This window comes from Mus musculus, chromosome 2 (genome assembly GCF_000001635.26).
Source record: "Mus musculus strain C57BL/6J chromosome 2, GRCm38.p6 C57BL/6J".
In the NCBI taxonomy this organism is placed as follows: domain Eukaryota; kingdom Metazoa; phylum Chordata; class Mammalia; order Rodentia; family Muridae; genus Mus; species Mus musculus.
The window spans coordinates 69,861,022-69,887,428 of record NC_000068.7 but is presented as its reverse complement, the minus strand read 5'-3'; the positions used below and the strand labels follow the sequence as shown (position 1 = coordinate 69,887,428).

General features: G+C 39.8%; 2 protein-coding genes across 11 annotated transcripts; one reads left to right on the top strand and one right to left on the bottom strand.

The window, feature by feature from the left end:
* The first annotated feature begins 794 nt into the window (after positions 1–794).
* On the top strand, positions 795–16,234 carry Mettl5 (methyltransferase like 5). Of its 7 annotated transcripts, none has more exons than XR_374533.4 (8): positions 795–1,536; positions 1,625–2,180; positions 6,018–6,132; positions 6,481–6,662; positions 8,245–8,323; positions 13,494–13,545; positions 15,648–15,697; positions 16,113–16,231. XR_374533.4 is itself a non-coding variant. In XM_030252163.1 (8 exons), the coding sequence occupies exons 2-8, from the start codon at positions 2,072–2,074 to the stop codon at positions 16,149–16,151; spliced, it is 630 nt and encodes a 209-aa protein (XP_030108023.1). In that variant the 5' UTR covers positions 795–1,536; positions 1,625–2,071; the 3' UTR covers positions 16,152–16,231. The 7 variants fall into 7 exon arrangements, 5 of the variants coding, with proteins under 5 accessions (XP_030108023.1, XP_017174793.1, XP_006500392.1 ...); XM_030252163.1 differs by having other exon boundaries at positions 8,245–8,327; XM_017319304.2 differs by having other exon boundaries at positions 15,648–16,234.
* Positions 15,583–25,867, bottom strand: Ssb (Sjogren syndrome antigen B). Of its 4 annotated transcripts, none has more exons than NM_009278.4 (12): positions 25,690–25,867; positions 24,114–24,205; positions 21,136–21,239; positions 20,767–20,941; positions 20,050–20,157; positions 19,877–19,977; positions 18,579–18,650; positions 18,248–18,287; positions 17,409–17,549; positions 16,849–17,044; positions 16,596–16,751; positions 15,583–16,307 (listed from the first exon to the last, which is right to left on the bottom strand). In NM_009278.4, exons 2-12 carry the CDS (start codon positions 24,177–24,179, stop codon positions 16,219–16,221), a joined length of 1,248 nt encoding a protein of 415 aa, NP_033304.1. In that variant the 5' UTR covers positions 24,180–24,205; positions 25,690–25,867; the 3' UTR covers positions 15,583–16,218. The 4 variants fall into 4 exon arrangements, 3 of the variants coding, with proteins under 3 accessions (NP_033304.1, NP_001103615.1, NP_001342194.1); NM_001110145.1 differs by having other exon boundaries at positions 25,717–25,867; NM_001355265.1 differs by having other exon boundaries at positions 16,596–16,748; positions 25,717–25,867.
* Between the last annotated feature and the right edge of the window lie 540 nt (positions 25,868–26,407).

Genomic DNA, 26,407 nt, shown 5'->3' with positions numbered 1-26,407 from the left:
ATTAGCAAGACATTTGGTACAAGAAAAAGAGCTTAATGTACTAGCTCAATGTGCTAAAGATTTTATATATAGTAACTCATTTCATTCTGGTAACTGTGAAATGTACTTTTCATAGAAAATAATCTTAGATACATTCTCAACTTCATCAGCTCTCTACTCCTTTAAAAATAATAAAAAGAGAAATCATCCTATTGAGGGCAATCTTGTATTTAAGTACTGGATCCTGACCCCTCAAGATTGGGGAGCTGTGCCCTGAATGGTGGTAGATACCTTTAATCCCAGCACTGACGCAGAGGCAGGCAGTTCTCTGTGAGTTTGGGGCCATCCTAGCTATGGACTTGTAGCAAAGCCTTGTCTCAATATAAACACGCAAACAAACAAACAAACAAGATTGTAAATGCATCCAATATTTTCTTTGTCTTTAAGAATTTTTAAAATGTGTATCTGTGGTTTGCCTGCATGTATGCTTGTGCACCGCACGCATGCAGTGCCTTCAGAGGCCAGAGGAGGACATCAGATCCCCTACAACTGCAGTTAGAGATGGTTGTTAGCCATCCTTATGGACTGAAGACAGGTCCTCTGGAAGAACAGCGTGATCTTAATGGCCTGGCCAAGACCTTTTCTTTGTTTTAAAAGAACATACTTTTTTCTTATTTTAAATTTTTATTTGATTTATTATTTTCTGTGTGGGGAAGGTTGGAAGATAAACTTCAGGAATCAGTTCTCTCCTTTGTGGGTTTCAGGGTATCTTGTATCTTGCCTGCTTTTTTTTTTTTTTTTTTTTTTTTAAGACAGGGAGATAGGGTCTATGTAGTCTTGACTGGTCTAGAACTCTCTACATGAACTAGACTGGCTTTGGAACTCACAGAGATTCACCTGTCATTGTCTCTTCAGCATATCTTATAAGTGTTAAGTCACCATCACCTCCACTCCTGTGTTTTAAACACTTTCTATTCTCTACATTTTATTATTAGACATGCTCTTGTCTCTTTATATCTTGATGATGGTGATGGTGGCAATGGTATTAGGAATGCAGTTCAGTAGTCGCTTGCCAGGCATGCACAAAGCCCTGGGCTCAAATAAAATACGACTATTAATGGCAATAATAAAGTCATTCGAGCTTACTAGGCATTGGTCACCTTAAGTCTTCTTTTCATAATTATAATTATTTTTAAAATTTGCTGCTATGTGCCTACTTCCATTTTTTCCCCACAATCCACAACTTCTGTTTTCAGAATAACAAGTTTCATAGTGTTTCCTACGTTTGACACCACAACCATATTCTCTGTTCATTGTGTAGCCCTGGCTGGTCTGGAACTCACTTTGTAAACCAGGCCATCCTCAAACTCACAGAGATCCTCCTGAATGAGGAACTAAAATGTACACTACCCATGCCGGCAATATTCTTTCTTTTCAAATCTCTTTTGACGTTTCTTCTTGCTTCACTGACATCCGTAAGTGCTAAGAAACTCGAAGCCTCAGAAAACGAGGACGGGAAGATTAAAGCCGAGCATTCGACTGGAGAAGGACGCAGAGGTGGGTGTAGACCGCTACTTTCTGAGGCGTGGGTGGACACGGGCCTGGTGTCCCATATTGCCTTCAACTCTCTCCCCATCCCTTGCAGGTCTATAGATACTCAAGACAAAGCTGGCGTTCCCGGGCTTGGTGGAGGCTGGTTTGTGATCGCCGATGAAGACCGCTTCTTCCGATGGCGCCCACGCGGACCAAAAAAACCACTCTGGTCCTCGTCGGAACCAGGGAGCCCGGCAGAGGTTGCAGCTCGGCGCCCGGCAGAGGGCGTGCATGCGTGTCGGTACTTCCGGCACTGCGGGGAGGGACCGCGAGGACCAGCTAGAGGCATACGAGTGCTTTCCTGGAGCGTCTGGGTTCCACGGGCGGCGATCCCCGCGAGGCTCGTGGGATCCCCTCGCTGAGTCCTAAATAGTCTGTCCCCGACCCTCCACCCCACCCCCACCCTGCACCGCTGGGGAGTTTCGGGTTAGGTAGACTTCCCTGCAGCTCCCGTGCTGTGAAGCCCCAGGAGCCCAAACTTTAAAATACAGAGAAAACGATGAAGAAGTTAAAGCTTAAGGAACTAGAGAGTCGCCTGCAAGAAGTGGATGGATTCGAAAAGCCCAAGTTACTTCTAGAACAGTATCCCACCAGGCCGCACATTGCAGGTAGGGCGGCTGGTTCATCGTGCCCTCTTGGGGCTTGATCCTGTCCAGTTCATGATGAAAATAAGTAGCGATTTGGATATAAGGAAGTTCTGGAGACATACCATACCTTTAGACAAAGTAGTTTTCTGACACTGCAGCGTAGACACTCCGAACCCAACCACTCATTTTACTGTTTTTTCTGAGTGTCCATTAGCATTATCAGACAGCTTGTTTGTTTGTTTGTTTGTTTGTTTCTCTCAACACACTGTAAATTCTCAGGAGCAAGGAATTTGTTAGTCTTTTCGGTGTCTAGAGAGTCATGTACTAGTTAGGAGCTCATTAAACATTTGCTTAATACAGATAACTTCGTACTGAAGTCAAGGACATGTATTTCCCGTGTTACGTATTTCTGCCCTAGAGACAAATACTAGAAATCGAGTTTCAGGTTGTGGACAGTTGAGGAAGCGTTTCTTCACAAATGACCTCTTGCTTGGTGCCAGAGATTGATACTGAGAATGTAGGAGAGAATAGAGCAGAATCCATTCATATGTAACACCCTTAGCAGAGTAGCAGGGAAGACTTGGTAAAGTTCTTTTGGTTGGGAGTACCTGCAAGAGGGAATCTCTTTCAGTTCCAAAATGGCTGTGTGTAAGCTGCCAATGTAATCTCCATGGGTTTTCATTCTAAAATAGTGTCATATCACCAATCAGATTTGCAATGAACTGTGTTCAGATTAAGACTAGTCTGCTATGTATTTAGCGTGTGTATGTTCGTGTGTCTTGTGTGTATGGAGGGTAGAGGTCAACATAGGGTGTTTTTCTCAGTTGCTCTCCATACGTTTGAGCCAGGGTCTTACTGTATTTAGAGCTTACCCATTCACCTAAACTGGCTGACCAGCAAGCCTCAGAGATCCTTCTGTCCTGTGTTCCTAGCACTGGGTTTATAATCATGAACACCTGACCTTTTACATGGCTGCTGGGTATATGAGCTCAGGTTCTAATGCTTTCTGGGTAAGTACAGTACACACTGAGCCAGCTACTACCACACAAGTCCCTGGTTTTCTCATTGTGACTTTTTACAGCTTCTGGTTGTAAGGTTTGTAATGAAACCTAATTTTCTTTTAAAGATTTATTTATTTATTGTATGTAAGTATGCTGTAGCTGTCTTCAGACACTCCAGAAGAGGGCGCCAGATCTCGTTATGGATGGTTGTGAGCCACCATGTGGTTTCTGGGAATTGAACTCAGGACCTTAAGAGCAGTCAGTGCTCTTAACCACTGAGCCATCTCTCCGGCCCCAAAACCTAATTTTTAAAAGATTAAAAGTAGAGGCCAGGTATGCTGGAACATTCCTTTAATTCCTGCACTTGGGAGGCAGAGGCAGGTAGATCATTGTGAATTCAAGACCAGCCTGGACCATATAGCCAGGCCAACTAGGGTTATATAACCAGACACTGTCTCAAAATAAACAAGCAAACAAATACATACATACATAATCAGTTCTTTCATACCTAGTTTCTAATGTGCACGACATGAGTTTCAAAGTACCTGCAACAGTAATTAACTATCCCAGAGTTGGTTTAAAAATGAGATTTATTAACCGGGTGTGGTGGCGCACACCTTTAATCCCAGCACTCGGGAGGCAGAGGCAGGCGGATTTCTGAGTTCGAGGCCAGCCTCCTGGTCTACAAAGTGAGTTCCAGGACAGCCAGGGCTATACAAAGAAATCCTGTCTTGAAAAACCAAAAAAAAAAAAAAAAAAAAGAGAGAGAGAGATTTATTATTTTATGTGTATGTGTTTTTCCTGCATGTGTATATATGTGTGTACCACATATGTGCTTGGTGCCTGTGGAGTTCAGAAGGGGGTATTGTTTCCCCTGGGTTACAGGTGTTTGTGAACCAACATGTGGATGCTAGGAATCACATCCAGGCCCTCTGCTCCTAACCCAGTGAGCTAACTCTCCAGCCCTATAGGATTTTTGTTTGCTGTTTTTTTTTGTTTTTTTTTTTAAAGATTTATTATCATACTTAAGTACACTGTAACTGTCTTCAGACACACCAAAAGAGGGCATCAGATCTCATTACTGGTGGTTGTGAGCCACCATGTGGTTGCTGGGATTTGAACTCAGGACCTTTGGAAGAGCAGGCAGTGCTCTTACCCGCTAAGCCATCTCAGTGGTTGTTATAAATAAATGTTCTGGATTCTCAGACATTAGTGATGGCTATGAGTCTTTCTTGTTCAGATATGCACAAAGAAAACTTGCTGGTGTTATTCCATGTTTAAGAAAATGTGTATATGAGAGTCTTGTTTTTGAGAACTATGTGATCTCAGCTACTTCTGCTCTAATTATTTGTTCTGTTATCAGGTCTCTGTTGTAGATTATGAATATGTGTATTTATTGATAGTACGTCTAAGTTTGGGTTGGGAGATGGCTCAGCAGTTAGGAGCAGCAGCTGCTATTCCAGAGGACCTGGGGTCAATTCCCAGCACCCACAGTGGTCTGTAACTCCAATCCCTGGAGGTATCTTATACCCTCTTCTGGCCTCTGAGGGCACCAGACACATGGTATACATCCATGCAGGCAAAACATAAAAATAATAATACATATAAAATAAAATTGAAAAAGATTATCTCTAAGTCTATATCATGGATGTAGAAGTCTGTGATACCTGTATGATGATGACAAACATTGCAAATAAATTCTGTGTCCTTTTGTTAGTGTTCTCTGTCCAGTTGTTTATTATTTATTGCACAAGTCTCAGCCTTCAATCAGCGGTCCGAGGAAAACTTGTAGGATTGGTTATTTTACTTCCATTATATGGGTCCTGGAGATTGAACTTGGGTTGTTAGGTTTGGCATTGAGCACTTTTTCTTCTTGAGAGCCATGCTGCTAGCCCCAGATCAGTAAAACTTCAAAAGTTTTGGAGATATGATAGAGTTGCTTAGCTTATATTCTGGCTTAGAATGACAGACTTATTTAATAGTTAATAAAATTTAATCTCTCATAAAAATATCTCAACATCAAAGGGAACACTGCATCTATGTATCTTTGTAGACCACATGTTTTGGACAGTTTTGTTACTCTTGAAATTGTCAACAGAAACTGGACATAGCCCCATATTATTTGGCAACCACTGGTGTACATTATTTTCCTTTGTGGTGCCTCTTCCTAAATACCAATTATTACATTGTATCTTTAAAAAAATAAACTGGAGGCCCCTAATGAAGGAGCTAGAGAAAGTACCCAAGGAGCTAAAGGGGTCTGCAACCCTATAGGTGGAACAATAATATGGACTAACCAGTAACCCCCCAGAACTGTGTCTCTAGTTGCATATGTAGCAGAGGATGGCCTAGTCGGCCATCAATGGGAGGAGAAGTCACTGGTATTGCGAAAATCATATGCCCCAGTACAGGCGAACACCAGGGCCAGGCAGCAGGAGTGGGTGGCTTGGGGAGCAGGGCGGGGGGAGAGGGTATAGGGGGCTTTGGGGATAGCATTTGAAATATAAATGAAGAAACTATCTAATAAAAAAAAATGCCTTAAAAAAAAACTTGAGGGCTGGCGAGATGGCTCAGTGGTTAAGAGCGCCAACTGCTCTTCCGAAGGTCCAGAGTTCAAATCCCAGCAACCACATGGTGGCTCACAACCATCCGTAACGAAATCTGATGCCCTCTTCTGGAGTATCTGAGGACAGCTACAGTGTACTTACATATAATGAATAAATAAATAAATCTAAAAAAAAAAAAACTGGAAAAGAAATAATCTGGCGCTACTGCAGATTACTTTAGAGCCCACTGCATAAGATCCTAATAGGAAGCTTCCTAACGTATGCCCTAATGCTCTTCTGTTTGGTTTTAGCATGCATGCTTTATACAATCCATAACACATACGATGACATTGAAAACAAAGCGGTTGCAGATCTAGGATGTGGCTGTGGAGTACTTAGCATCGGAGCGGCAATGCTAGGAGCAGGGTGAGTGGTCGTGTTTTACTATTTGGATGTGGAGTGGCTTCAGTCAATGTATATATAGGATCAACTGCACTCTATTCATGGGACTTTGAGGGTAGGGTGAGGGGAAACAATAATTTGATACGGAGTACATTTTGAATAGGCTGAAGACCAAAAACTACATATAAGAAAGAAATCAAAGTTTTGTTAATAGCAATTATCCCCTTATACCTGCCATGCTAGAAAGTCATGCAATTGAAAACATCATTCAATCTTATTTTGTTAATTGGGTTGAAAAATGCATGGTAAAATAACTACTATTGTTCTTTTTTTTACTAGGAACCTGTTCTCTTTTTTATTTTCTATTTATAGGTTGTGTGTTGGATTTGACATAGATGAAGATGCACTGGAAATATTTAATAAGAATGTGGAAGAGTTTGAGCTAACAAATGTTGATATGATTCAGTGTGATGTGTACTCATTATCTAACAGAATGTCCAAGTTATTTGATACAGTAATTATGAATCCTCCCTTTGGGACCAAAAATAATAAAGGTTAGTAATAGAAGTACAGTACATTAGTATATTTATAGAGCAGTGATCTGGGTTGTCATTTTTATTGCTGCTGTTCATTGAATCAATCACCTTTATACTTATTATAGTTCTCAAGTGATATTTGATTGGGGTATTTAACTTAATTTGTATTTTATAGATTTGTGTTAACATACACTATCATTTCTGATTAATAATTGGAATGATTTGATTAGTTTCTATATGTATAAAACTTTTAAAGCATTGTATTCCTTTAGAACCTGGATTTTTCCTTGTGTTTTGTCACTGGGGGATACCCAGAGGCTGCAATGGGGATCTCACACATGATGAGCAATGCCCTCTACCACTAAGCTGGATACTGGATACTTTCAGCTTCTGAAACTTAGTAATGCCTTAAGGCTTCAAAATATGCCCACAGAGATTTACTGTGATTATTCTTGTATGTACAATGGGCAAGCTAGGAAGACAAGGAAAACAATAGTTTACAGTCTACCTCCACACCACTACGTTGCATACTCTATTCTCTCCTAAGTCACTTAGAATATTAAAATTAGCCCTATTTTTTTAACCAAACAGTATAATTTGGCTTCATCAGATTTTTAAAAAAGATTTGTTTGTCTGTTTGTTTGAGACAGGTCTCACTATGTAGCTCTGTCTTCCCTTGAATTGTGCAGACCTGGCTAGCTTCAAACTCAGAGATCCTCCTGCCTCCATCTTCTGACTGTTGGAATTAAGATGTGTGCTACCACACCCAGCTTAACATTTATTTTAATTTTGTGTATAGGTGCTTTTCCTATGTGTCATTGCATCACACATATGCAGTACTGAGAGGCAAGGACATTGGATCCCGTGGAACTAGAATTAGTTGTAAGCCACTAATTGCTGGGAATCAAGCTTAGGTTCTTTAGAAGAGCAGCCAGTTCATCTAAGCATTGAGTCATCTTTGAAGCCAATGGTGTTGGTTAAACCTTTTATAATTATCTATGAGAGTTTAGCCTACATTTATAACTTAAGTTGGGATCTGGAATCACTGGGTGGTTGAGAGCTATCATGTGAGTGCTGATCAGAACTCAAGTCTTCTGGAAGAGCAAAAGTGTCTCAGCTCCAGCCATTGGTTTGTTTGTTTTGTTTTGTTTTGTTTTTGAGACAGGGTTTCTCTGTGTAGTCCTGGCTGTCCCGGAACTCACTCTGTAGACCAGGCTGGCCTCGAACTCAGAAATTCGCCTGCCTCTGCCTTCCAAGTGCTGGGAGGCATGTGCCACCACGCAGGGCCAGCCATTGTTTTTATCAGAATATTTGATTTTGTACCTTTTTTTCTTTTCTTTGGACAGGGTTTCTTTGTATAGCCCTGGCTGTCTACTAGCTCACTCCATAGGCTAGGGTGGCCTCGAACTAAAGATCGTCCTGACTTTGCCTCCTGTGTGCCATCACCTTTGTACCTGTCTTATTTGTACCCTTTTTGAAGAAATAATTTGAAGTAGAAATTTTGTGGTTTGGACAAATGCTACTCAATCCTGTTCATTTAAATCTTCTCTGCTAAGAAATACATAATATAAATAGGTATTTCCTTTTTTACTCTTCACAGGGACAGATATGGCTTTTCTGAAGACTGCTTTGGGAATGGCAAGAACAGCAGTATATTCTTTACACAAGTCCTCAACTAGGGAAGTAAGCTCATAATATTATCATTTTAGGTGGCCCACACCTTTAATCCCAGCACTCAGGAGGTAGAGGCAGGTGGATATCTGAGTTCAAGACCAGCCTGGTCTATGAAATGAGTTCCAGGACAGCCGGGACTATACAGAGAAACCCTGTCTGAGAAAACAACAACAAATAATAATTATTTTTATTATTTTATTTCCTGATTGATTTTCATGTATATGTGTGAGCACATATCAACATACATATGGAGGTCAGATCAACCTAGGAATCAGTTCTCTTCACCATGAAAATCTCCAAGACCAAACTCAGACCCACCATCAGGCTGGGTAGCAAGTGACCTTTACCCACTGAGCCATCTCACTCATCCGAGGGTAAATTTTTATAAAAACACAGCTTAAAGCAAAATAGATCTGAGTTCAGAAGCCACCTATTCTAGGCTGGTGAGATGGCTCAGTGGACTAGGGACTGGGTTGCTGGCAAGCAAGACTACTTGAATCAGATCTCTAGAACCCACGTGTGTGCTATGGAATACATCACACAAATATATGAATATTATAAAAAGAAAAAAAGCTCATATAATACTATGTACAAGATGTATTTCAGGACATGGTGACGAGTTATTATTTGAATGTTACTATAGCATGACTCTAGACCCAGACTGTCCTGAATTAGCACATAAGCTCTGCTACATCTTAGCTGTTACCCTGCTCAAAATTACTTGGGTTTCAGTACCATCTATACTATATGACCCTGTGTTCTTAGGAACTAAGAATAGGCTGTACTTCATATACTTTTCTGGATTAAATGAGTTAGTATGTATGAAACATTTAGGTCTGTGTCTGGCATATTTGCTAGTTGTTATTTTTACCTGAAATTATATATCTAAAGATTTGGTTTTGTTAATCTTATGTATATAAGGAATGTTTTGCCTGTATGTTTGTATTCAACATGTGTGCCTGGTGCCCAAGGAGACCAGAAGAGGGCATCATTCCTAGGACTGGATTTATAGATAGTTGTGATCTATCAAGTGTGCTAGAATTTTTTTTTTAATTTATTTACGTATTTAATGTATGAGTGCTCTGCTGCATGTACACCCATGCACCCAGGAGAGGGCATCAAATTCCGATTGAACTCAGGACCTCTGGAGTAGCAGCCAGTGCTCTAAATGGTTGAGCCATCTCAACACCTGTGCTAAGAATTTAACCAGGTCCTCTGAAGTACAGCAAGTGCTCTAACTGCTAAGTCACCATTCCACCCTCCTTGTTTTCACCTGCCCTTATCTAAGAAAAGTTAAGACAGCAAAAGAGAAAGACACCAAATATCAACCCAATATCAACATGCCATGTATATACATGCACACAGCAAAAAGAAAAAGAAAGTACAGGTCAAAGGAATACATTTTGAGTAAGCCTCTTTAAAAGGGTAAGATTGAGCTGGGCAGTGGTGGCACACACCTTTAATTCCAGCACTTAGGAGGCAGAGGCAGGCAGATTTCTGAGTTCAAGGCCAGCTGGTCTACAGAGTCAGCAGGGCAATACAGAGAAACCCTGTCTGGGGGGGGGGGGCTGGGGGGGTGGCAGATATATATATATACATATACATCTATATATACACACACACATATGCTTGTTAATACATGCCTGCAGTCCTAGCACTTGGGAGGTAAATGCAGGAGGATGGTAAATTTAATATCATATCAGGTTCAAAGGATATTAAAGTCTTATATACACAGACTACCTCACAAAGCCCAATCATAGCATACACCAGATATGATGGTTAGTTCCAGTGTTCAGGAAGTAAAGATAGGAGTATCAGCAGCTCAGGGTCCTCTGCTTCATAAGAGGTTTCAAGGCAGTCTGGGATACATGATACCCTGTCTCAAAAACTGTAAGTAGGTCAACAAAATGAATGACTCAGCCAGTAAAGGTGCTTGCCCCAAGCCTATTGACCTGAATTCAATCCCTATATTGTTGTTTTGTTTTGCTGTGATTAAAATATCCTGACAAAAACTAGCTTGGGTGGGTGGGGGGGCGGAGAACAGGTTTATTTTAGCTCACTAGTCTACAGTTACAGTAAATCATATTAGGGAAGTCAAGGCAGGAACTTCCACCAATTAGTCAAAAGCAGGAGAAAAGGCATACGTGCCAGTGCTCAGCTTCTCTGCATTTACCCAGTTCAGGATGGAAACCCAGGGAATGGTGTTGTCCAAAATGGCCTTTCTTTTCAATTAACATAAGCAAAACAGTCTTCCTGGGGGCTGGAAAGATAGCTTAGAGGTTAAGAGTACTTGGTGCTTTTACAGAGGACCCAGGTTCTATTCCCAGCATCCAGCTCTCAACCATCCGTAACTCCAGTTATGGAAAATTTGATGCCTTCTTCTGACCTAGGGCATTAAGAATAGAGACTGCACAACCATACATTCAGGCAACACACTGAAAAAAAGAATCCACCCACAGGCAAACAATCTAATCCCTCACTGATATTCCCTTACCTAGATTCTAGAGTGTATCAGGTCATCGGGCTGAAGAAGGGGCGCAGTTGTTGAGTTCTTGCTGTATTTGCAGAGGAGCTGAGTTCAGCTCATAATAATGGATACTCCAGCTCCAGGGGATGTGATTCCTCTGGCTTCCGAACAAACCTGCACTCACCATCCATACAGCCATATATACACAAGTGTGTACACACACAGGAACTAAAAATAGTCAAGGGGCTAGAGAGATGCCTCAGTGGTCAGTCACACTAGCTGCTTTTGCAGAGGACCTGGTTTTTTTTTTTTTTTTTTTTTTTAAAGATTTTTTACTTATTATTATAGTAAGTACACTGTAGCTATCTTCAGACACACCAGAAGAGGGAGTCAGATCTTGTTACGGATGGTTGTGAGCCACCATGTGGTTGCTGGGATTTGAACTCTGGACCTTCGGAAGAGCAGTCGGGTGCTCTTACCCACTGAGCCATCTCACCAGCCCCAGAGGACCTGGTTTTAATTCCTAGTACCCACCTGATGACTCACAGCTGTCCTGTCACTTACTCTAGTCCCAGGAAATGCACAAAGACAGATCTTAAAAATAAATACAATTTACTTACTTCATCTTTGCTGATTAATATCACCAATTACACACACACACCCGGGGGGGGGGGGCAAATTATCAGCATCATTTTGTCAGATTTCAATGTTTCTTTTTCACTTGATGCAAAATTATTTCCATTAGAAAATTAACTAACGTATGTGATTGATTTGGTGAGTACTACGTATACTGGAAATGAGTTTTCCTCAAATATTAAGACAGCCCTTTATTGTATTTTATAGATATACCTGTTGTAAAGCTTGTAAGTTCCCTTCAGTATTACTTAGTACATATACTGACTGTCCCTAGCCTATCCCAGGTTCCAGAACTACAGGCCATAGTGATGAAGTGCTTGACTTGCTACTCATAGTATAGATCAATTTTATGTAATTGTTTGATAAAAACAAGTTTTAAAGCTTCCTGGCAGATGGTGACTTAGTATTTAATTTTTTTACCTCATGCAGCCTGGGGAGAATTTGCTTCTTTGTGCATAGACAGAGTAGAATAGGTAAACCTGAGTCTGCTCTTTTGTCTTTTTTTTTTTTTTATTGGATATTTTATTTACATTTCAAAAGTATATGTCCTAGTTTCCCTCCCTCCTGGAAACACCCTATCAACATCTTCCCAATCCCCAGCTTCTATGAGGGTGTTCTTCCACCCACCTCCTCCCACCTCCCCACCCTAGATTCCTGTACACTGGGGCATCTATCGAGCCTTCATAGGACCAAGGACCTCTCCTCCCATTGATGCATGACAAGGCCATCCTCTGCTACATAAGCAACTGAAGCCATGTGTACTCCTTTTTTGATGGCTCAGTGGAGTTCTGAGGGGGTCTGGTTGGTTGATATTGTTTTCTATGGGGTTGCAAATCACTTCAGCTCCTTCAGTCCTTTCTCTAACTCCTCTACTGGGGACCCTGCACTCAGTCCAATGGTTGGCTGTGAACATCCCCCTCTGTATTTGTCTGCTCTTTTGTTTATCCCACTTATCCAGTCTTTCCTTTACATCTCTAATAGCATATGGTTATATGGTATTATATATCTCACCAGCCTTAGCGATCAATGAATGTCACAACCTATTTCTCACAAATCCGTCAAGATTCCTAAAATTTCATAAACTATAAAGCATCATTGTACTAAAAGTCTGTATCCTACAGAAATTCTACATTTTTTTTTTAATTTTTTTTTTTTTTAGATTTATTTATTTATTTATTATATGTAAGTACACTGTAGCTGTCTTCAGACACTCCAGAAGAGGGCGTCAGATCTTGTTACAGATGGTTGTGAGCCACCATGTGGTTGCTGGGATTTGAACTCTGGACCTTCCGAAGAGCAGTCGGGTGCTCTTACCCACTGAGCCATCTCACCAGCCCTTTTTTTTTAATTTTTAAGACTTACTTATGTATAAGCATACTGTCATTGTCTTCAGACACACCAGAAGAGGGCACTGGATCCCATTAGAAATGGTTGTAAGCCACCATGTGGTTGCTGGGAACTGAACTCAGGACATCTGGAAGTGCTCTTAAACAGAGCCACCTCTCCAGCTCCTCTGTGTGTGTGTGTGTGTGTGTGTGTGTGTGTGTGTGTGTGTGTCCGTGTCCCAATATGGCCAACATGTAATAGCACATTTCAATGTCTCTCAGCATTCTGGAGTTCTATACATACATAACTTAATGTATCTGGTGCTATGTAAGAACACTGTTCAGAATGTTCAAGAGATGAGAAAAATGAGGCAGTTAGGTGCTAAGACGTAGGCCTGCAGTTCCAAAGGCCATGGTTCCAGGCCATGTTCTTTTCTACCACTTTGTCACTGAATTTCCTGTTGACATTAGTTAGATCTCTGCCAAATACTCCCAGGATGTTATTCACTACTGAAATAAAGTTACCTTCTGTATTTTGCAGGTTTTGGTGGATTTTTCAGTTTTTAATTACATAATTCAGGTCTGACAATAAACACTGAAGTCACTTTGTTTCTGGCTTTTAAAAGTGTGCACATAATAAAATTTTTTATTATCTAATTTTTATTGAAATTTTAATCTCAAATATTAGCAAGTCAGTTTAAAAATCATCTAAACATCAACTCATATAAATATATTATTTGTCTTTAGCATATTCAAAAGAAAGCTGCTGAATGGAAAGTCAAGATAGAAATTATTGCAGGTAAGCTAAATCTCAACCCGAATTACTTACAAGGCCAATAGGCCAGTCTACATTTTTAAAGTACTAAAAAAAATAACCGCAGTAAACATGGGGTAAACATTTACCAAGGTTTGCCTGCATCTATCCCTACTTATGCATTGCATTTTCTTTTTTTTTTTTTTTGTGGTGTGGGGGGTGGTGTGGTATGAGAGAAAGGGTTTCTCTGTGTACCAGCCTTGGCTGTCTTAGAACTCACTTTGTAGACCAGGCTGGCCTCAAACCAACATCCATCTCTGCCTCCCAGTGCTAGGATTGAAGGTGTGTGCCACTCTCCTCCCTGCATTTTCTTCTTTTTTTTTTCTTGGTTTTTCAGACAGGGTTTCTCTGTGTAGCCCTGGCTGTCCTGGAACTCACTTTGTAGACCAGGCTGGCCTCGAACTTAGAAATCTGCCTGCCTCTGCCTCCCGAGTGCTGGGATTAAAGGCATGCGCCATCCCCCCCCACCCCCCCCCACCCCCCCCCCCCCCCCCCCCCGGCTTCCCCTGCATTTTCTTACAGAAATGTAATGGTGGGGCTAGTGAGCTAGTTCAGAGGACTACTGGCTGTTCTTCCAAAGGTCCTGAGTTCAATACATGGTAGGTAGCCATCTGGCGCCCTTTTCTGGCAGTAAGTGTACATGTAGACAGAGTACTCATACATTAAAAATAAAAAATGTAGCAATACCTAGGTAAATTGGTCATTCCAGGCTTACAGGATACCATCCCCAGTGAGTAAAAATATGGTAGAACTGGTATGAAACTATCTGAAAATACCACCAATTTATGCTGATAGAGCTAAAGAACATCAGCCTTTTCCTTTTTTGATGAGAGACAAGAATATAAACAACCACACTGTAATTATAGAAATGCCCTTTTTCTCCTTTTTACTGAATTAAATTTGCCAGCATCACAACTGGAAAAATATTAGAAGATAGAGATCATCTGGTAATTCCGAGAAGCTTGAAATAAGCAGTACAACAATGACTGGGGATGTGGTAGTATGCTTAGTATGCATAACACGTTGGGATCAGTCTCCACTATGAGAGGTGAGGAAAAGGTGCAATGAATGGCATTTTTGTTTGTTTTGAGGTATGGTCTCTGTTTAGCTCTGGTTATCCTTGCATTCACTATGTACCAAGCCTTGAACTCAAGAGATCCTGGCCTGCCTTTGCTTCCCAAATCCTGGGATACACTGCCATTTTATTTTTTAGATTTGGTATTCCACAAGTAGTCATCAGACCATGAACTTTAACTGGAGCCTAAAAAGAAAATTATAGGCTCCATTCAGACCTACTGAATTAGTCTGCAGTTCAACAAGATTGCCAGAGAACTTGATCACACATTATGAGAAAGTTATCCCCTACGGGTTAGAATTATGTTAAAATTTATGTATGAAAGACGGTGAGCAGTATAGAGTACTTGTTATAAATTAGGAAGGAATGTGAAAAATGGGCTTTCATTTTGATAGAGAACTACCATTAAATTTTGAAATAAGGGAGGCAGAGGCAGGTGGATTTCTGAGTTCCAGGCCAGCCTGGTCTACAAAGTGAGTTCCAGGACAGCCAGGGCTACACAGAGAAACCCTGTCTCGGGGAAAAAAAAAAAAAAAGTTAAATTTTGAAATAAACATGAATGTATTATAATCAGTTAATAGATACATCCTATTTTTTTTTTTTTTTGGTTTTTTTTTTTTTTCTTTTCTTTTTCTTCCTTGTGTCTTTTGAGACAGGGTTTTTCTGTGTAGTCCTGGCTGTCCTGGAACTCACTCTGTAGACTTGGCTGGCCTCGAATTCAGAAATCTGCCTGCCTCTGCCTCCCAAGTGCTAGGGTTAAAGGCGTGCGCCACCACTGCCTGGCACATCCTATTATTTTCATAGAACTTATTTTTTTCCCTACTTGTTAATCCTTCTAACTATATTCTCCATGACTTCAAATTTTGGTATAAATGATCAAAACATCAGAAACACCACATCCAATTAAGACAAATCAGTATTTAAGGATATGTCCAAAGTGAGAAATATCAGATGTTATGCATATCAGTATTTAATATCTTAAATATGAATGTTTGGCTTTTTTTTTTAACAGAGCTTCGATATGATCTACCAGCATTATACAACTTTCATAAAAAGAAATCTGTAAGTTTTCCAATTGTAGTCTGTGTACATCCAGTATTCAAAAGCTTTTGTAATGGTCATTTCCACTCTTACCAAGGTAAATGGGTAAATATAAAGTCAGCCTGAGAGATTAGACAAATTAGCTGTGGGAAGAAGGGCTTATACTCGCAAGAGTCAATATTTTAGTTGAAGTTCTTTGTGAAACGTTTTAAGAGAAATAAAAAGAAGAAAGAACTATTGGCTATTTTTATACAGTATATATTTTACAAGTCTGTACTAATACATTCTCATATTACAAAGGCAATTAAGAGGAAGAATCTTCCTTCTCATATTTTAATCATCCAAACACAAACAGAACTATACATTTTAAAAAACTTTCATTTGGATAACAACAAAAAGAAGACAAGTAAAACAAAAATTTTTTCCTTTTATACAGGTGGACATCGAAGTGGACCTAATTCGCTTTTCTTTTTAAAAGCTTCTGAAGACAAAAAGCAGCTTAAAATCTAACTAAGGAATAAAAACACTGCTTACTAAATAAACTACTTGTCTCTAGCACCATTTTCTCTTTTCTTATGCTTTGATGCGGGTTCTTCTCTGTCTCTTCCATCTCTTCCTCTTTTCATTGGTCCTATTACAACAAATAATTTTGTTAAATTCACTGTTAGCACTGTTTTAGTAATAACGATTACAAGTATTGGTAATAGCTTCCTTAAAAAAAAAAATGCATCTTCCCTTCAAGGAGAAAAGCTTTCCTTAAGTAGTCTTTCCTTTGATCTCTAAATTTATCTTTCAACCAACCTCTCACTTGTGAAACAATACAAGCAAGGAAGACGGTACTAATTCAAGAATATCACTTAGACAGAGAAATAGTATCTTACTATAGATTTCGCTCCCAAAGGAATTAGTAAAGACTTACCACGACGACGATCATCATCATCAAATCTTGTCCTCCTTCCATGAAACTGTCCTCTTCCTTTGGGTGCCCCAGCATAACCAGGCCTATTACCCTTCCCTTTTCCTTTAAATCTGCGGGCTGCTGTAAAAACATGGCTTCCTTTAAATCTTCCACCTGCTGTAAAAACATGACTTAGAACTTCACTCAAAAACTTTTAAGTTTGCTGAAACTAAAGATGTAAAGATGAGGTAAAATAACCAAAAATGAGAATTACCATGCCCTCCTTTTGACTTCCATTTGTTTAGGGATTCTTGCTGATCATCTGTGATTTTTTTCAATGCTTCTTTTTCCGCATGTCCTTCTAGTACTTTCCAAGTCACCTTTTTGTTCCTTAACAGTAGGTTACCATTATTTGCATTTCTGGCTTTCTCAAGTGCTTCCTTAGCCTTTTCTTTGAAGAGAATTATTCCCTACACATCAAAGAGAAAAATGAATGTTTCACTCTTTAGTTTGTAGTCTGACAATTTCTTTACTACCCTCCACACACACCTTTCCTATCTGTTATTTCTATTTTCAATTTTCATGACCTGTTCCTCCCAAAATCTTGTTTCAACGTCAGCATATTACCCATCTGACACGGAGGGGAAAAGACATCACATCCAATTAAAGGACCAAAGACAAAAGTAAATGACTAATTAGGAACTATTTCAATTAACATGCTTTATAACAACTAGTTTTTAAAACAACTACTTTCTAAATAATTTTTTCTTCTAAGAGATAACATTCTACAGACTTTTAAAGCAATTGCTAATAAGGACACAAATGTTTCCAAACCTCTTTTGCTCCTCTGGCAAAGTCGACCCATTTTATTTCACCATGATTTGAGAAAAGGAAGTGTAAATCTTCTCTACAGGTCTGGTCATCCAAGTCACCTGAAAACTTCAGTAAGCATCCCATCTTTCCTTCTAGAGCTCTCTATAAAAATATACAAGGCCATCAAAAGCTTTTCTTAAGTGCAACCTCACCAAAATGGCTCAAGTCATTCTATACCTACATAGGAAAAAGAAATATCAGAACTACTTTAATGCAGTGAAACTGTGTATTCGTCTCGGCTGTCATGTCTTACAAAGGCTTTACTTTAGTTTCTTCTATAGGTGATGGTTTAATATAACTATCTGCTATTAAGTAATAATCCCAGATAACAGTATTTGTGTATCACTAATGCAACACACTCAAACACATTCTCACACGGTCCTCACACAGTGCTCGAGGCATAAGTGATATAGTTGGTGCAGGTACCATGTGTACCAGCATACACATTGGACATGGTGGTATGTGCCTTTCTTAAATCCCAGTAGCTGGGAGGTAGAATCAGGTGTATGTCTCCAAATGTGAGGCCTACTGATCTACATAGCCAATTCTAGGCCAGCTAGACTTACATAGTGAGACTTTATCTCGGCCAGCAGATTGGTCAGCAGGTAATGGTAAAAGTGCTTATTGCCAAGGCTAACAACCTGACTGTAATCCCTGGGATACACATGGAGACTTCTGACCTGTACACAATTGCAGTGGCATGTAACGGTGTACCCATACAATACAACACACACAAAATGTAACTTCAAAAAAAAAAATTCTACCTTAAATTATCTCATGTTTTAGTTATTAGTACTTACGGTTTCAGTACTTCCTGGCTTGTGTCTTCCTTCATGCTCTCTAAAAACAAATGTCTTATGATTATAATGTGTTTATACTACATAACCTTGAACATTACCACCAACCCATTTCATCAAAGCAAGTCCTTTGGGTTTTTTTCTTTTTTCAATCATACAACACCAGCAAAATGGTTGATCAAGGTATCTTGAGGCCAACATTTCAATTACCAATACTGGCAGAGCCATTACCACTCATTTCAAAGCTCATCATCGGCTTGTCCCAGAATAACTAGTTAAACTTGTCAAAACATTAAGAAAATTAAGAATGTCACAAAGAAGTCAACAGACTTACTGTTTAGCTTTTAATTTAGCTTCCACTTTGCTCTGCTTTCTTTCTTCATTTTTTTTTGCAAAGTAATCTTCCCTGAAGAACATAAAACACAGGCTAAGCTCACAAAGACTGAAAACTACTTTTTTCCCCTTGGTTTTCAAGACAACATTTGTGGGGAGTCTTAGCTGTCCCCCAGAACTACTTCTGTAGACCAGGCTAGCCTTGACCTCACAGAGAGATCCACCTGCCTCCGTCTCCTTAGTGCTGGGATTAAAGGTATGTGCCACCACTGCCCAGAATGTCCTAAGTTTTTATTTTATGTGTATATCTGTGTACCACATGCATGCATGGTACCTGAGACCTAAAGAGGATGTTAGTCTAAAGACTAACATGTTATGGACAACTTAAAGTTGTTATATGGGTGCTAGAAATTGAATCTGGGACCTTTGGAAAATAGTCGTACTCCTATTAACCTCTGTTGCGTCTTTATAGCTGGCCTCACTTTTATCTTATCATACAAGATTGTGGCCCAAGCCTCCTATCTTTATACTACATGTATGTTAAAAAAATGTTTATATACAATCTGAAAAATAACCAAACATGAGAACCAAACATTTAAGCATTCTGATTACCTCTATTTTCCTTACGTTTTAGATGCAAAATAAATACTAAACAACTTTTCTCACTAGTCACTAATAATGAAAAGTTATTAGCAGGGCTAGAGAGATGATGGCTCATCATGTAAATGACCTGCTACTAAGCCTGACAACCCAAGTTTGATTCTTTTTTTTTTTAAATATTTATTTATAATATTTATATGAGTACACTGTAGCTGTTTTCAGACACACCAGAAGAGGGCATCAGATTCTATTACAAATGGTTGTGAGCCACCATGTGGTTGCTGGGAATTGAACTCAGGACCTAAGGAAGAGCAGTCAGTGCTCTTAACCACTGAGCCATCTCTCCAGCCCCCAAGTTTAATTCTAACGACTCACACAAGTAGGTAAAAACATTTGCTGCACAAGATTGATGCCCTGAGTTCAATCCCTGGAATCCATATAAAGTGGAAGGAGAGAGCTGACTACAGAGTTGTCCTCTGACCTCCACATGCATGTTAAGGCACAGGTGCACCTCCATCATACACATACATACCTCAAGGCAATAAAAATAAGTAACCTTAGACTATAATTACCACTGAACTGTTTCAGAGCATACCAAAAATGATATTAACTATGTGGGAGGTGCTGTTGTTTACCTTACCCTATTGTATCAATTCCAAATAAAATTTTGTGGTCTGAGAAACCTAAGAAAAGACTTACTTAAAGAGTATTAGCAGGTTAGTGTCTTTGTACTTCTGGCCAGGGATCTCCACAAACTTCTTTGCAGACTGAATACTATCAAACACAGCAAATATTGACCCCTGTAAAGGACAAATAAATATTTCCTTACAGTGATATGTCACAATCAGAAAGTCTACATCAAATTATCATACCTTAAATGTTTTGTGTAATGTTCTTCTCATTTGAATATTCAGTATTTGGCCTTTATCGTCTAGCCATTCTTTTATATCATCAAGGGTGGCGTCAGTTGGGAAACCTTTCTGTAAAAAGTAGAAAAAGAAGTACAAATAATGACTCCTGGGTAAACTCTCCCCAGAATAAACTGATTTATTTTGTCTCGAAACGAAGTCAGAGCTAGGTATCTTTCTCTCCCCTCTCTTAATTGTTTAACAACCTTATTCTCTAGTGCAATAAGGTGATTCACCTGAGATTTGCTCCAAAATAACTCAGGTGGAGCAAAGACAAAGCATTATTTACATGGTAAGAACTTTTGAGGTTTCACAATGGTACTTCACACTATTCAATCTACTTCCTTATTTTCAAAGCTTTCCATTATGCATTTAGAAATTAATATGCTAATGAAAATTACTATAGAATTCAGCTATTAGAGTTTATCATGTGAACAATGTAACATTAACAATGATAAAGAACTTAGAAGTACAATAGCTAAACTGGCCAAATGTGATCCCTGAGCATTTTCTTTCTAAGTAAAAGTAATATGAGGCAGATTTCTGAGTTCGAGGCCAGCCTGGTCTACAGAGTGAGTTCCAGGATAGCCAGGACTATACAGAGAAACCCTGTCTCAAAAAACCAAAAATAGTAATAATTAATAATAATAAATACATGAAATACATCATGGACCCACTTACAATATAAACAGATCTGTTTTTTACATCATTCTTATACTCATCCGTCACTTCAGGGAGTGGTCTGCTTGGTGATCTTCTAATTTTAGTTTTGTCTGCACTGACTTCCATGAGTTTTGCCTTAGATTTGCTCAGTGCTTGCACAATTACATTAAAGTCTGTTGTCAGCCGGTTTAGCCTGAAAAGTACATACATAAAAACACTGTAAAAAGCAGATTTAGTAGTAGCTCTCAACAGTAACAGAAACTGATGCCTTTTAAAAAGATTTTTTAGTTTATTAGCCGCAAAACTAAGGTAATTCAATGACAACACATGTACAAGTTCCTAGGTTTAATCCCAAGAAATAGAAACAAACCAACCAAAAAGACTTACCTGTTGAATTTTATCATTGTTTCCAAAGGTACCCAGCCTTCATCCAATTTGATCTGTTCTTTTAAAAACTTGTCTCGTGGCAAATTGAAGTCTCCAAAATAATACTGTGAATAATTATAATGTATTTCAGAAGAGCATTGTATAATACTGAGTTCAATCATGAAATTTTTTGAAAATGACTTTTTTACACTTTAAAAATGTTAGAATTTAAAAGACCTAAATATTTCCTCTTAATAGACCATAATGTATGTAATACAAATCAGTAGAGGATACTAAAATGTTAGTGAACAAGTTCATTGCCAGAATATAAAGTCTCAAAAATATAATGAAGAATCTAACATATTTTAAAACTTCTTTTTAAATCAATGTGGAAAAAGTAAATAAACTGAGGAGTTGGGCTCAATCCTCAGACTAAAAAAAGTAGCAGACCCAAGAATGACTGCTTGGAATGTTAAAAGCAACATAAAGGAGGGGGGGGCAAACATTCATTCATTAAGGCTTTTATAAATTAAGCGTGAAGTCAGGTGTAGTGGTTCATGCCTGTGATTTCTGCATTTAGGACTCTGAGGCAGAATTTCTTCTAAGTTCTCAAAGTCAAGAGATCCACCTGCCTCTACTTTCCAAGGTCCTAGGATTAAAATTAGGTACCACCATACCCAGCCACCTTTAAAAATTATATAAACACACACCACAAACACAAAAAAATCTAGTATCATTACTAATCAAAACCTAAGATGCCTTCAATCTCAGCACTAGCTTGAGCCAATCAATGTAGCTCCTCCTAGGAATTCCATCTTAAAGAAATCAGCAGGAGAGCTAGAGGATGGCTCAATGCCTAAGAATGCTGCTGCTCTTCCAGAAGACCTGAGGTAGGTTCTAGGACTCTTGTCAGTTGGCTCATAAGAGACTGTAACTACAGCTCCAGAGGATGACACCTCTGAGGGCCAAATATTGATATGCAGACAGACACAGACACACACTATTTTTTAAAATAAGGTAGATGTGATGGCTCATGCTCTTTAATTCTCACACATGGGAAGCAGAAGCAAGGTGATCTACCTCTATGAGTTTGTGAATTTTCCCCAGGACAGCCCTGGATGCATAAGATGAATGGATGGATAAAAGGAAGGAAAAAAGTAAAAGAGAAAAAGGAGGGAGGAGAGGAACGAGAGGGAGAAGGCAAGCAGTAGACCTGTTTACTACAATTTTTACATAAAGAATATCGTAGAACTCATATTTTAAAAATCTATACTTTAGAGAAGATGATTATTAATTATATATTGTTGGTGAAACAAAACTTTACTCTCTAAAAACATCTCATGTTTGGTGGGGGAAAAGGAAAAAATAAAAATTAAGTTTATAGGCCATCCTGGTTGGGGATGTTTAGGAAATCTTGTCTCTGAGTAATTTTACTTGAACTTTATATTCTTTAAAAAAATAAAAAAATTGGGCCTCCTTTAAAAAAAAATATTTAGGAGCTGGAGAGATGACTCAGAGGTTAAGAGCACTGAATGGTGAACCAGATTCAATTCCCAGCACTTCCATAGGGCCTTATAACCATCTGTTATTCCAGTCCTAGGGGAGCCAGTGCACACTTCTGGCTTCTGAGGGCACCAGGCATGTACACGGCACACAGCCATACATGTAGACATAACATCCATACACATAAAGTACACTAAAAATAAAATGTATTTTGAACATGGAGTATGAAAAGGCTTTTAACCTTGAATATCTCAAGAGGGAGAGATGTGAGGCTGCAGGCTGTGGGAGGAACATTATTCTTTTCTATAACAAATTTGCTATTGTTCCAAGCATTAAACAGCAAATTATCTTATCACTGCTTTTGCAATTATTAAGAAAACACAATTTTTTCCCCCAATCAAACAAAAGGGGCTGGAGATGGTTCAGCAGTTAAAAGAACTAGCTGCTCTTCCAGAGGACCCAGGTTCAATTCTTGGCATCCACATAGAAGCTCACAACTGTCTGTAACTCTAGTTCCGGGGGATCCTTCACACAGACATACATGCAGACAAAACACCAATGCACATAAAAATAAATAATTTTTTAAAAAAATCAGACAACATTTGTAGCCGCAAATGCCTACAGCTCACTGAGTGACTGCCTAGCATGCCTTGAGTTTGATCTCCATTACTCAGAAGGGGGAAAATATGAGAAAAGAAAAATAAAAGCAGAACAATTTAAAGGACAAAGGAGTACAAGTTAAAACAAAACCAAAACAGCTAAGAAATGGAAAAAAAAGAGCACACACACTAACCAATGGTTATTTCATGGCATAAAAGCAATTTATGGGCAATTTCCCCACAGCCATACTGTTACTGACAACATTCCATCTAAACCTAAATTTGAAATGCTAACAGGACTTTTGTTATTTTTCTTTCTTTCTTTTTTTTTTAAGATTATATTAAATGCAGGTTTATTGGGAAGCTGATCTTAGATGGGCAAGATCACTGGCCCCAAGGATGAAGGCCAGGGAAGTCTCCATGGGGAAGTGGGGCAGGAAAGAGAGAAAGAGAGAAGGGGCTAAGTGCACGCAGAGAGAGAAGTGGAGAACAGTCTAACAGGACTTTTGAAATGCATAATTTGTTAAAAAGTTATGTTAACTTTTTAGAAGAGAACTAACTAGATAGAATAAACTATTATTTGACCAGAAGTACTTTACCATGGAATTTATGCTAGCTTGTTAGATATTAGGCACACCATTAATTTTCACATCAACTTACAAATATTACCTCCATTTTACAGACTTGGGAACTCTGTGTCTCAAAAATAAACACCAGTCTACAGTGTTACCTTTGGAATGTCTGTAATTCTTGAGACTTCTAACTTTGCCCTAATATGAATACATTCATATTAACTCCAAGAATCAAAGCTAAGCCAGTTGTTTGAAAAGCCCACATATCGCTATTAGATGTTCTGTTTTCATCTTAAGTTACAATTTAACAACACAAGAATCATACCTCAATTTGATGACAGATTTTGGCCTCCAAAGCAGTCATTTTTTCATTATCTCCATTTTCAGCCATTGTGGCTATCTGTAAAGTTTCTCACACTGGTAGGAAGGTTATTATTTTTATATAATAGTCAATACAAGAGAATGAGTAAAAAGTATGCCACTTTTTTTTTAATTTCAAGAATTCCTAACCTTACAGGTTTCCCTATGAATTCTCATACATCTCAACAAAGCAACACCTTGGATTATGGATGGAAAACTCAGATCAACAACCCCTCCTCCCAGTAAATCCTACTTTGTAACCAAACTCTTCATGTAGTTGGTAAAGCAAAGTTCAGCGATAAAAACAAAAAAGCAGAAAATGTCCACTTAACTACCCCTGAATCATTTCTAGCTTTAAAAATATCAGTATTATAGTCTGCCAGCAGTATATTCCTATAGCCCTCAATGCCAATTATTTGCGTTTCTTTTCAAATTAGTCACAGCTGACTTACCAAAACTTATTACTGGTAAAAATGAAAATAGAGTTCAGATATGAAAGTTACGGTGTTAGACACTATATAGGAGAATACAAGAAAAATGGGACCTTGTGAGCACAGATACAAAAAATTTTAAACTAGGGACGCTGGAAGGTAAGGATGTGCCTAAAACACTACTACACTGGTTAACTCTATAGCCACTTTCCTGTTTCACGGTCTGACAACAATCCTAGAATAAAGAGGGACTGTGATACTGGTTTGCTAGAAATCACAAACCGGATCTTCTGTCTTACTGGCTTTCAGCGCCTTACTAAACCACCCTACCATATTGTACGGAAGTATACCAGCTCTTGAAGAGTTTATCTGCAGCAGCTGAATATAGTTATGAGTTACTGTTGGTATATTTCTTGAGACATTGCTCAAAATGCTGGAGACTGCTGGCGATACACTGGTCCTGTAATGGGAAATCTACGAAGTACACGTCCCACTTCAGAATTTACTGTTACAGGCGCTGGTTTGTCTCCCACTACCAACAATCTCACTTCTCATTACTACAGAGACACAGGTCAATAACGACCTAGTTAGCCCCTGCAAGACTTCTGCGGCCTACCCAATTTAGGGACTGTTTCACACTGAAGACAGAATGGCAATGGCAGTTCTTTGAAGGAAAAAAAAAAAAAAAAAAAGATAGCGACGCTGGGAACCCAATAGCGGCCCCCACTTCTTCGGCCTCCAGTCAGTCCCCACAGAACCCTGTCGCGTTTAACCCGCACCGACCACCCTAAAGACTTAAATGGTCCGAAACATCCGCCTCTGGCCAGTCAGGAAAGGGGTGCAAGGAACAAACCGAAAGGACGCCGTGAGGATGCGGCGAGCCTCTGCCTAAAGGCCCCGCGAGAGCCGCATCCTCCCACACCGGCCCGCCGGGATCCCTGCCACGTGGAAAGCCCCAGGCGCCCGCATCTCTGGCCGGGGCCCGCTCCGTGGCCTCGCCGAGGCCCGCGCCCCCTCGGGCCGCGGTCCAGCACACGGCCACGGGCCGCGCGGCCCACGCGGCGGCGCGGAGAGGAAGGTGAGGCCTGCGCATAGCACAGCCCTTCGTACCTTCTCCTCAGTTTCCAAGAAGCTCACCTCAAAGATTCGGATCCCACGGTCACCACAGCTTCAAGAACAACGACAGAAGCGCCTGGACTTCCGAGCGCCGGCGGGCCAGCCAAACGCGCTTAAAGATGGGGGCTTTCCCGGCAGCCCTTGCGGACAGGTGGGCGTGGCCGCGGACGCAGTGGCCCGGCTCTGCTTTCCACGCACGCGCCGTTACCGCAGCCTCCCACAATCCTCGGAGGAGGAGTCCCGCCCTCCCGCCCGAGAAATTGTTAAATTGCTCAGCAGAATGTTAGGGGCTGACAGGAAGTGTTTTTGTGGAGATCTTTGTTTTTAATGTGTTTCTGGGCAGTATGTTCGAGCCTTCCCTTCTTTCTTCTGTAGCGCTTGGTTTTTCTTTTTTTCCCCCTTTGTCTCTTTTTTCCTTTTTTTTTTTTTGAGACAGCGTTTCCGTGCGTAGTCCTGGCTATCCAGGAACTCGCGCTGCTCTGTAGACCAGGCTGACCCTCAAACTCCTCCTGCCTCTGCTGAGACACTCGCCTACCTCTTCCGGGAGTGCTGGCATTATTAAAGGGGTGCGCCAGCACGCTTGGCCTTTTGCAATGTATTTGACTTGCATGGTGTTGTGGTTTTGGAAAAAAATTAAAAAACCATACAGTTGCTTGGTTTCCGACAGGCTAGCTCTCTGAAGCACAAACTGGCCAATGATTCGAACTCCTGC

What these genes read in the sequence shown, in the direction of transcription:
- Mettl5 (XM_006500329.4), top strand. Translation starts at nt 2,072, where the DNA reads ATGAAGAAGTTAAAGCTTAAGGAACTAGAGAGTCGCCTGCAAGAAGTG. An exon ending in TGGGACCAAAAATAATAAAG is followed by an intron (nt 6,663 to 8,244) that starts GTTAGTAATAGA and finishes TACTCTTCACAG; the next exon opens with GGACAGATATGGCTTTTCTG. An exon ending in ACAAGTCCTCAACTAGGGAA is followed by an intron (nt 8,328 to 13,493) that starts GTAAGCTCATAA and finishes ATTTGTCTTTAG; the next exon opens with CATATTCAAAAGAAAGCTGC.
- Ssb (NM_009278.4), bottom strand. Translation starts at nt 24,179, where the DNA reads ATGGCTGAAAATGGAGATAATGAAAAAATGACTGCTTTGGAGGCCAAA. An exon ending in CATTACACAAAACATTTAAG is followed by an intron (nt 19,978 to 20,049) that starts GTATGATAATTT and finishes TGTCCTTTACAG; the next exon opens with GGGTCAATATTTGCTGTGTT. An exon ending in AGCCAGGAAGTACTGAAACC is followed by an intron (nt 17,550 to 18,247) that starts GTAAGTACTAAT and finishes ATATTTTTATAG; the next exon opens with AGAGCTCTAGAAGGAAAGAT.